Source organism: Lynx canadensis, chromosome E3 (assembly GCF_007474595.2).
Source record: "Lynx canadensis isolate LIC74 chromosome E3, mLynCan4.pri.v2, whole genome shotgun sequence".
Lineage (NCBI taxonomy): Eukaryota > Metazoa > Chordata > Mammalia > Carnivora > Felidae > Lynx > Lynx canadensis.
Window position 1 is genome coordinate 16,675,466 of NC_044318.1, and position 11,733 is coordinate 16,687,198.

The following is an 11,733-nucleotide window of genomic DNA, read 5'->3' on the forward strand; positions in this document are numbered from 1 at the left end:
TGTATGTACATTGGTCTTCTGGATATTGTCCCATCTTAGGATCTGTTTGTTTCTTTTTTTTTTACTCTGACTTGATGATTTCAAATGATCTGTCTTTACATTTGTTAATTCATTCTTCTGCCTAATCAAGACTGATGTTGTACTCCTTTAGTGAATTTTTCAATTCACTTACTGTGTTTCCAGCTCCAGGATTTCATTCATTTTTTATGGCTGCTCTTTGTTGCTATTCTCATACTGTTCATCATCATTTTGCTGATTTCCATTAGTTGTCTGTGTTGTTCTCTTTTAGTTCATTCTGTGTTTCTTAGGTTTAGTTTCTAGAATTTTATTTTGTTCATTTGGGCCATTTCCCCCTATTTTTTGTATGCCTTGTGATCTTCTTTGTTGAGATCTAACCATTTGGAAAAGAACCAACTATCTCTGCCATCATATGGCTTGGCATCATGGAGCAGAAGACTTTCGGTAAATAGCCTAGCTAGAGGTTCCAGGACCTCTCAAACCAATTTGAGGATGTGTCTTCTCGGAGCTTACGTGAGTACTTCTAGTTATCTCAGATTCCCTAAGGAGCTTGTCTGTTTCTTCTCAATGCTCATAATCTCTTACCCCCTTTGGCATCTGCCTATGAAACTGTGGCTCTAATGTGCTATGGTGATTGCATTTGCTTTCACTGGCTTCCAAACAAGGCTGCCAGTCCTAGTCCTGTTAGTTCTCTACGTCAGGTGAGACAGAAACTAGTCCCTCAGCAACCCTAGACTAGCCATAAAATTGGATGCAGAGTCCACTCTTATTTCCATCCAGTGGGAGGATCTCCAGTGGATCCTTCCTAGGATGGGGAGGAACACAGGTAGGCACATAAAACTGCATATTTTCCTTTCCCTTTTGCTGAAACCCCTGGGTTTTTTTGTTGGTCTTGGTGCTGTTGCTTCTCAACTGGTTTCTAGAGTTCTTGCAAAGGTATTCTGGTCTCTTTGTTATTGTTAACTTGGTGTCTTGGTGGAAGAATGAGGGCCTGAAGCTTCCTACTTTATGACCTTACTGACATCACTCCTTTTCAGGAATTTCTAGACAATGCTGCCAGTACCATCAGTGCTTTGAGTCAAGTGAGACAGAAACTAGTCCCTGAGGCAGCCTCAAGACAAGCCAAAATGTTGAATCTCCCAGTGTGGGGAGGTTTCCTCTGAGTTGCACTGTGCTAGGTTGGATGGGGGGAGGGGTATGAATGAGCATGCAAAACACCACAAACACTCTTACTCCTTTCCATAGAATCCTTTCTTGATTTTATGTTGGTCTAAATGCTGTGGCTTCTCAACTGGTTTCTCACAGAATACACAAAAGTATTCTGGCCTATATTGCTAACTTGGTGTTTGTGGGAGAGTAAGGGCCTGAAGCTTCCTTGTATTGCACTTTGCTGATGCCTCTCTCTCTCTCTCTCTCTCTCTCTCTCTTTTTTTTTTTAAGTGATTATTTTGAGGATGATACTGTGCTGGAAAGAATAAGGAGTTTATAATACTCTTGGGAGAGGGTGGCATTAGTCTTACTATCTTTCTGCCAGGATCCTTAATTTCCTCCCTTATTTCCTTCTTTCCCTTCACTGCAGTGTCTCTAAGGAGGTATTACCTCTTCTCTATAGATCTTATCTTCCCCAAAAGCATTTCTCTGAGGCTGCCAAGCTTCTTCCCTTTAGTCAAGTGTTGTGAAATATCAAATTCGTGACATGTGTTCATTATTTTGGCTTTCAGTTGTGCTTTTTCTTTTCGGGGGTGATTTTGTTTGTACTTCACCTAAGACTTCCATGCCTCTTGATTTCTTTCCAGTCTTTTAAGCCTCCTCTCCTTGTTGTCTTTACTCACAGGCTTTAACAGTATGAAATGGTGGGAGCTCTGTTGGGATTTAACTTATTTCTTAGAGATAATTTGGTTATAGTAGTCTCTTTTTCTTAGTAATCCTAAAGGCATGAATCCTGTGTGATGTTAATCATTCTCTTTACTGTTTTCTAGAAAGTTGTATGGGGTCACCATTTTCTTCTAGACCTTAAAGTCAGCCCCATATTGCTTTTTAATATGGGTAAAAAAGGCAACCTTGTTCATATTATTGTGGCTCACTTCTAGGAGCCACTAGGTTCCTGCCTCATCCAGGCTTTGCTGTTCTCTGCAGGTTCTTGAGCAGGCCAGAGTGGAAATCCCTCTGTTTCCCTTCAGCATCGTCCAGTTCTCTTTTGAACCTTTTTCATACAAGCTCACTGAGGAGATGAACAAGAGGGTAAGTAAATGAGTTGTGCTAGATGATTTACTTAATGAGTTATAATCTCTCTGCATAAAGGAAAGTAATGCATACTTTATTATGTTTGCTCTATATTTCTCCATTTTCTTTGTATTAATATTTTGGAAAACACATTTTTATAAAAATGGGAATCAGACTATGTATACTATCATGCAGCTTTACTTTTTCATTTAAGTGTATCATGTACATCTTTTCATGTCAGTACATGATCTTTGTTTTTAACGGCTGTATAGTATTCCATTTGTATACCTGTTATTTTCATCATTTGTGCTTTATAAATTTTTGCTATTCCAAATAGTGTGGTCATGAAATCCTTGTATACAAATCTTTGTGCATTTGGCAAGTGTTTGTGTTGAGAAATTTCTTGAATCAGAGTTATCCCATGTTTTGACTCACGATTTTTTTAGATTTGATTTAATTCTCTTACCACATTCACCTCCTTGCTGTATTGTTTTTCTTATAGATGAGGAGCAAGTGGACAGAGATGTCAACTGTTTATGCTGGGCCATTTAGCAAAAATTGCAACCTCAGGGCTGTGAAGAGGCTTTTTAAGAGCTTTGGCCCAGTCCGGTCAATGTCTCTTGTTCTTGAAACCCATCAGGTAATGAAACAGGAAAACTTAGATTTTCACCTTTGGATTAGTGTTGGAAATTCAGATGTCTATTGGGGCCATTCAGGTAACAAATATTACTGATGTGAGCTTGATGGTCACCAACTGGAGTATGAGTCATGCTCTGTTTGATGAAGCAGTTCTTGACCCACAAGGATGTGTACCTAGTATTGCCAACCCTCTGATTTTTTTGTTTTGTTTTGAGAATCAAGAAATCTACCATCTTCCATGGGGCACCTGGGTGGCTCAGTAGGTTAAGCATGACTTCAGCGCAGGTCACGATCTTGTGGTCCGTGAGTTCAAGCCCCACATCGGGGTCTGTGCTGACAGCTCAGAGCCTGGAGCCTGCTTCAGATTCTGTGTCTCCCTCTGTCTCTGCCCCTCTCCCACTCACTTTCTGTGTCTCTCAAAAATAAAACATTAAAAATTTTTTTTTTAATAAAAAAAATCTATCTTACAAAGTGATCTAAGTACAGAATCCTAGATATTTAGAATGTGCTTTTTCCTAATCTTTTATTAATGTCTTTCCTATACCTAAAAATATAAATAGAAATATCCCCCAGAAAGATGAACCTAAGGGATAAAAAGGATATGTGAAGGGACTGTAATTTCTTGCTAGAAGTCTTGATTTTTGTTTCTTTTTGGTAAAATCTACATAAAATTTGCCTTTTTAGCTGTTTTGAAATGTACAGTTCTGTTATTAAGTACAGTAGTACCTCCTTATCCACAGTCCAGAAGCACTTGATCTTCTTCCTAACGTATGTATCGTCAGAATATCAGTAGTAACCTAACACTACCTCACAATGCCTGTGGAAGTCATTCACCTCACTTCATCTTAACCAGTAGGCATTTTATTGTCTCACATCATAAGAAGGATAAATACAGTAGAGTATTTTGAGACAGAGACCACATTCACATAACATTATTACAGTATATTGTTATATTTTATTATTATTGTTTTAATGATTTACTGTGCTTTTGTAAGTTAAACTGTATCACAGATATTTATGTGTAGAAAAAGACATAGTATATACAGGGGTTCAGTACTATCTCTGGTTTCAGGCATCTGCTGGGGGTTTTGGAATGTATCTAGAACTTTTTCATCACTGAACTGAAACTCTGTGCCCATTAAACAAGAATTCCAGTCCTTCTCCCCCAGACATGGTAACCACTATTGTGCTGTTTTTATGAATTTGACTAGTCTGTTATACATCACATAAGTGTACTCATACAGTACTTGTCCTTTTGTTTCTGGCTTATTTCACTTAGCATGATGTCTTCAAGGTTCATCCATGTAGCATGTTTCAGAATCTCATTCCTTCCAAAGCTAAATAATATTCCATTGTATGGATGTACTACATTTTGTTAATCCATTCATCTGTTGATGGACATCTGGATGGTTTCCTTTTTTTGGCTACTCTGAATAATGTTTCTGTGAACATGGATGTACAAATATCTATTTAAGTCTCTGTTTTTAATTCTTGTGGGTATATACCCAAAATTGACAATTCTATGTATAATTTTTTGAGGAACTGCCATACTGGTTTCCCCGGTGGCTCCACCATTTTACATTCCCTGAGTGCCAAGGGTTCCAGTTTCTCCATATTCCAGCTGACACTTATTTTTTCTGTCTCCCTTTTGCATTTCTATCTCTCTTTTATATGTCTTCTTTGGAGAAATACCTATTACCTATTCAAGTCCTTTTGCCCATTTTTAATTGGGTTGATGTTTTATTATTGAGTTTTATCAGTTTATGTATTTTAGATATGCTTTTTTTTTGAGAGAGAGAACAATTGCAAGCAGGGTGAGGGGCAGAGGGACAGAGAGAATCTTAAGCAAGCTCCAGGCTCAGTACAGAGGACGCAGGGATCGATCCCATGACCCTGGAATCATGATCTGAGCCCAAATCAAGAGTTGGATGCCAAACTGAGGGAGCTACCCAGGCGCCCCTCGATATGAAGTCTACACTAGATACGTGATTTGCAAATATTTTCTCCCATTCTTAGGGTTGCTTTCTGACATTGTTGATAGTGTCCTTTGATGTACTTCTTAATTCTGATAAAGTCCAATTGTTTTATTTTCTTTTTTTTTTAATTTTTTTTTTTTCAACGTTTATTTATTTTTGGGACAGAGAGAGAGACAGAGCATGAACGGGCAAGGGGCAGAGAGAGAGGGAGACACAGAATCGGAAACAGACTCCAGGCTCTGAGACATCAGCCCAGAGCCCGACGCGGGGCTCGAACTCACGGACCGCGAGATCGTGACCTGGCTGAAGTCGGATGCTTAACCGACTGCGCCACCCAGGCGCCCCTGTTTTATTTTCTTTTGCCAAATTAGTATCATGAAGCTTTTCTCTGGGAGCACTTTAATCTCCATGATGATGCTATACCTCAATCATTAAGCAGAAAAGCAGTCAATTTGAAGATGCAGCCTATCCAGTGGAAGCACTTAACCTCCCCAAGCTTATAAGAAAGGTGCCTGTGTGAAAATAAGCTAACAAGACAAAATTAGTCTCTGTGACTTGCAATGAAGACTTTAGTGGTTCATAATACATAATATGAAAAGCAAGTTGGGTACTAAAGATTTATTAGTGCTTTGCTGATACCACCCAGGAAGACAAGGCTTCAATTTTAAATGACTAATAAAGGTTACTTATTGTCTGAGAAATCACTTAATGAACCTTGGTGATTTTACCTAAAGGTGATCTGCGATCACTGTCTAGCCCAGCACAGCAAAGAGAACATTTATTCTGATGGCTCTGGCCAGTAGTTTAGGGCCCTTTCCCAGTCCCTTCTTTAATAGTTTGAGCCTAGAAAGCAAAGATAAAATCTTGTTTTTTCTGCAGCCACATCTGTGTATTCAGTATGAAGTTCTGGAAGCTGCCCAGCTGGCTATAGAATCCTTGGATGGCATTCTGGTAGAAAGTACCTGCATCAAGGTAGGGTAGTCAGAGAAAGCAAAAAGCAGCACCCTTCAATCAGCCCTGACCTAGCATGACCTGTATTTACAGTACCCTAGTGTATAACACCACCTTGAGAAATGCCCTCAAGAGGCCCAACAAACACAAGACTTTGTGTTATGGAAAGCCTTCAGCCAAGCCCAGCATTCTTCTAGCAGTGACCGTAAAACATGACAGCTTTTGTTCTTGTCATAATCAGCCTGGGCTACATTAGGGTCTTCCTTGTACTCTTTATCACTACTTAGACCTTAAAAGGCTTATTCTGGATGTTTTTCCATAGCTGCCCTTTCCTTTAACTTTTAAAGAGATCAAATGGTGTCTTTAAGTTTCTTATGCAAATAATTTCATTGGGGTAGAAATCAGGGAATTCATTTCCATTGCAGGGTGTTCGGGGGGAGGAGGAAAGGGAGGAGAGTATGTTTACACAAAAATATTTTCATTTATGTATTATTTATCTAATACAGAAGTCTCTACCATAGTCCTCTGCAGCATTTATCATTAACCTCTTTATATAGATAAGGAAACTGCAGAATTAAGTTACCTGCTAGTATATAATAGGCCTTGAAGTTGAAGTAGTGACTTGCTACCACTAATACCATCTTCCTTGGTTAGGTGCAGAGGCCTGTGACGGAGCTCACTCTTGACTCTAGCAGTCTTGTGAAGGAGCTAGAACAAGATTCTGAGAACCGAGGTACTATATACCTGTCTGGAGTGAACCAAACCTTTAAAGAACACCTATTGCAGCAGTCCAACATTTTCCTTGGCCTGGAAGCTGTGATCTTGCCTAAAGATCTTAAAAGTGGAAAGCAAAAAAAATACTGTTTCCTGAGTAAGTCTAAACTACGCAATGTAATCTTGGGGTAATGAGATTAGGGATGGTGATAATGTGAGGTCAGAAAAGGTAAGTGTTCACCAAATAAGCCCTCCTAGGGGACTGGACCAGGTCAGCAGCTGATTCTGCCCTCTCCTGGCCCTGGCAAGCTCCAACCTGGATGGGTACCATGGGGACCAGGCTTTTTAAAGGCCCTTAGTGACAGAAGGGGGTATTCTTGCTTTCAGAATTCAAAACTTTTGGCAGTGCCCAGAGGGCTCTCAACATTCTCAAAGGCAAGGACTGGAAGCTGAAAGGCAGGCATGCCTTAACCCCCAGGCATCTCCATGCTTGGCTCAGGGGCATACCTCCTGAATCAAGAAGGACCCCAGGGGTTCGTGTCATACCTCCCCCTTCAGAGCAGCAGGCCTTACAGGTGAGTGAGTGAGTGAATCCTGGGGTCAGAGGGGAAAGGCAGCGGTCTTGGTTCACTGTCTCTAGGCATTGATTGGCCTTCTGATGTTTACAGAAGTTAGGAGTCCAGCTCAAGTGACACTTAAAGCCTTTGAGCTTTTTTTTTTTCCTTCCCTGGCACTAGTTTTATTTCATTCTCCAGCTTCTTCCAGACCTAAACACATTTTTCTTCAAAATGTCTTACACTTTTGCCTCCTCCATACCTGCTAAAATCAGGCTTTTAATCCTCCAGATGGCTCTCAAGGTACTTTGAGGGCCTGCTAACATAGGAGGAGGTTAAAGAGCTGGGCACGTCTTTAGTAATTCAAGGCTTTTCTCAAAGTGTAGTTACATATACAAGATGATTTTTAGTGGTCATAGATGGACTTTTTATCCCCCCACTTATATATTAAGATCTTGTTTTTCTAACACTAAAGTGTACACGGCAATCACACTGAACCTGTGACTTCTAGATAAATTATTTCAATGAGGTGAGGGAACAAACTGACTCACTGTTAAAGAAAAATATTAGAGGGATACACAAGCAGAAGGGTGAAGATAGAAGGTGAATGGCTGAAGTTTGGGGAACTCTAGACTTGTCTAATCTCCCACACTTAAGAAATAGAGGCCAGAGCTGGTGAGTGACTTTCCCAGGTCACAAAGATACTTCATGACAGGAGCCAGACTCCTTAGTCTGGGCCTCTCATTAGTGAGGTGGTTCCCCAAAGTCAGGGCCCTGGAAGACCCACACAGAATACTCCTACTAAACTGACCTGTGGACTAGGGATGCAGGGATGGACAAAGAACCCTTAAGTATGGGCTTTAGCTTCATATAGAGGATTTCCGTAGAGCCTTTCCTGGGACCCCACAGTTCAAACCCTGAAAAGTTGCAGCCTCTCCACAGGTGAGCATAGGGTACTCTGGCTGAGTGTTAACACATGACTTTTATTGTAGGTTCTGAAGGTGGACCACCCAAAGATAGCAGCCTGGCGCTGGGGCCGGAAGATAGGAAAGCTCTACCACAGCCTGAGCCCGGGCACTCTCTGCCTCATCCTATTGCCAGGAACCAAGAGGTAAGGACTGAAGGGTTGTCCCTTCATGATTCTGGCTCCTGGACTTCAGCCGTTGGCCTTTTGTTGATGTTCTCTTTATCCATTTTACATGTATATGTCCTACAATTACTGTTTTTAGTCCCACAAGGAGATAGCTCATCCCAGTTTAAAGCCAGAGGTCTTAGGGCCTGCAGCCTCTATAGGACAGGAGGCATCTGCCTAACCCCACTTGAGTAAAAAGTCAAAAAATTCTAGGGAAAGGCCTAGACCAGATATGATCTTTCTCACATTTCAGGTGTTCCTGCCTTTTCTACCATCTCCCTCTTTGCCAAAGAGAGCCTGTTTTGCTGATTCTAAGCCTGAGGAATAATGGACCAGAACTCTGGGTCCAGTCCCAGCTCTCCTGATAGGTGGTCAAGCCACTCATGTATCTCCTGACAGGTGGTCAAGCCACTTTCCCACTGTGGGTCTCAATTTCCCTTTGGTAAAATGAGAGATTTGGAGATCAGTGTTTTTCAAACCTTCCAACTATAAAACCTTTTCGTTAAAAGAAAAATTGCTGTTAAATCCTAATGCTAAAGATAGGCAGTTCTAGAATGAGTGAGTGGGTAGTTGGATGAGCATATATATTGGGGGAGGGGGCAAGGGGGGCTGTAGCTCTTTTGAGCAGTTTGAAAATCACTAGAGTGTATTTACTTCTGAAAAATTTCCTTAAAATTTTGACATTCTAGGATTCTTTTCCAGCCCCAAGGTCCCAGATGGCAGAACATGAATGCCTCAGGCATTAAAACATGGGATCAGACATTAATTTCCTGTCATAAAATTCTTGTAACATGCATCTTAGGGCCACTAGTGAGATGGGCTACCTTTTGGGCAGCTTGAGAGAATTGCTTGAGAGGAACAGAAGCTGCCATTAAGTCTTTACATTTAAAAAAAAAAAAAAAATCTTAGACTGATATACTTTAAACAGGCTTTTGTGGAGGTTAACAGCACAAGGTGACCATAAGTTGCCAAAAAATCTTTTTGGTTAAGAGCAGAGACTCTGAAGAACAGACTGACTTGCCCTGAGATAGTTTGTCAGAGCCAGTATGTGGAGGTGGGGGTAGAGTAAGGGTCTTCTGTTCTAGGTAGAATTCTTAGATTCTCCATTGTGTATGTAAGCTAAGCTAAGAATAGGCCAAAGCTTTCTCCTTCCAGAAGTGGCTAGGATATTATTCTACAGTGGATGAGAGCTTGAGGAAGGGATCATTGTGGTCAGGGAGCAAAAAAGGCTTAGGTTCTAAGGCAAAAGGTCCTAAGACACATCTAACAAGTCAGGAAAAAACTCTGGAAATAGCAAAAAGCCTACAATAAGGAAACCTGATGTTACTTCTTTCTTTTAAAAGTTACATGTTAAGGGAGTGCCTGGCTGGCTTAGTCCAGTCCGTACAGCATGTGACTCTTGATCTAGGATCAGGAGTTCAACCCCCACACGTGGAGCCTAATTAAAATAAAAAAAAAATTTTAAGTTACATCTTGATTTCTATAGCCATGTTGAGCATGCATTTCCTTAAACTATAAGCTTGCTGTGTGACACTAAGTTCTCTGGGCCTTGTTTTGGCAACTGTCTCCATGATCCCAATGCCCTGGGAAAGGGTTAAAAGCACAGGATGAAGGAGTAGCAGAGAATGTAGGCTTCCTCGTGCATGGAGCCTGACTCAACTCTTAATCCTTGTATTTCCAGTAGATGCTAAAATGAAGATTTTAAATATTGCAATATTTGCCATAATTCATCAAACCCTTAATGTCAGACATTGTGCTAAATGCTTACATGTGTTTTCAGTTGAGGTTGTTGAGTGCTCATTTAACAAGTGGAGAAAATGGTTCAGGTTAAGCAACTTGCTGAAGGCCGCACAACTAGCTAATAAGTACAGTTTACGATTTGAACCCTGATGGTCTGACTCCAGAGCCACTCTCCAGCACTCAAAGCTCCAGTCTTCCATGCCCAAAAGGCTAGTGCTTGTTAGCGTAAGTTCAGACATCAGGTAGTGACAGATTCTGTGTTTGTTTTTGCTCATTTCCACCTGATTTGCCTTGGATAGCTCCTCAGCCCTCCAACCCAATTCTTTGAATATTCACTACAAGGTGGCAGGGAACTAAAATGTTGACTCTTAAATTCTAAACTGTACCAAGTGTTTTACAATATGCATTATTTTGTCACTCAACTTGTTGAGCGAGTTTTTAGGTCTATGAGCCTGGTTCTTTCTGAAAAGTGGACGTAACAATTGTACCTGCATCAGTACCTACGTTAGGTACAGCAGCTCTTTTGAGGATTAAATGAGAATGCATATAGTGCTTAAAATAATGCTTGGTACATGGTGAATGATCTGTATGATATATGAGGAAATGATGTGTTTTATCAATCATTGTCTAAAGTCCTCACAAAAGCCCTGTGAGATCCTAATTTAAGTATTTAATGGTTTTATAGTTGAAGACAATAGCCTCAGTTTGAGGTTATTCACCTTTGGTTGAGATGTGCCTCACATCTGTTAAATGGCAGAGCTGAATTGATTCTAGGCCTCTGGGACTGGTCAGTATTCTTTCTGTTGAATCATTTTCAGTAGGCAGCTTTCCATAAACTGTCTCCCTGCTTGTCCTCTGCCCCATACATATATCCAAAATAACTTACCACCTCTTACCTATGAGTCTGTAACCATTCTTTCAACCCTGTGGATTAGAAACCTATCTTCACTCATTTGTTGCAGCACTCATGGATCATTCTCTGGCCTAGGACTGATGGGAATAAAAGATGAAGAGGAAAGCACCACCCCAAAAATATGTTCGTGAGTCTGACCATCATTTTCCATGTGCCATTTATCATCCTTTGTGGACAGTGGCAGAGAATGTGGTCAGGCTGCAGCCTCTCTGTCCAGCAGACAAGCTTTTGTGGAAATGGTATACTACCTAAGAAGTTTAGTCCTAACGTTTATATGGCATGTACAAATTTTCAATAAATGCCTACAATTCAAGCATTCCTGATCTTAAGATGGGGTGAGGGAAGGAAACCAGTTTGTACTTTTCTTTGTGTCAGTGGAAATTGTAGTACATGCTCATCCTAGGTAGCACTCCTATTAAATGGTAATATGTAGGTAAGGAAACCAGGAAAAGGGACTTCACTATGGAGAAAATTCAGCCCTTAATGCAGGTTGTCAAAGTTATACTATCTATGAAGCAAATTTCTCTAAGGCACACTTTTCTCATTGACAGCTGTTAAAAAACTGAAGGGAAAAGACACTGAACTGAAAATCTGGCAGACCCTCCCCCCCCAACACAAGAGAGGAAGACTAAGCTTTTTACCAACACTGGAAGCACCCTTCCAATTCCATTTTTAGGAATGCTTCCTTCCCTTCAGTGAGACTGCAGTGCCACCCTTCACCAATAGGTGGCCCCATCACACCAGATCTTCCCCTTAGAACTGGAAGCTTCAATTTCAGTAAAAGCTACTGCTCTTTTTTATCACCTCCTAAAATATTAACATTCTGTGTTGGAAAGGACATGGGTACAGGCACACACAACTCCAAAACAGAGA

At 40.7% G+C, this 11,733-nt stretch overlaps 1 protein-coding gene across 1 annotated transcript in view; it reads left to right on the top strand.

The window, feature by feature from the left end:
• The window catches only part of REXO5 (RNA exonuclease 5), a 37,375-nt gene extending 26,081 nt beyond the window's left edge, over window positions 1-11,294 (top strand). The window contains exons 13-19 of the mRNA XM_032591625.1: window positions 2,155-2,259; window positions 2,744-2,881; window positions 5,736-5,828; window positions 6,462-6,678; window positions 6,909-7,096; window positions 8,068-8,186; window positions 10,910-11,294. Of these exons, the coding sequence (XP_032447516.1) occupies window positions 2,155-2,259; window positions 2,744-2,881; window positions 5,736-5,828; window positions 6,462-6,678; window positions 6,909-7,096; window positions 8,068-8,186; window positions 10,910-10,991 (942 nt within the window). The 3' untranslated portion in view covers window positions 10,992-11,294. The remainder of the gene's footprint in view (window positions 1-2,154; window positions 2,260-2,743; window positions 2,882-5,735; window positions 5,829-6,461; window positions 6,679-6,908; window positions 7,097-8,067; window positions 8,187-10,909) is intronic.
• The last annotated feature ends 439 nt before the right edge of the window (window positions 11,295-11,733 follow it).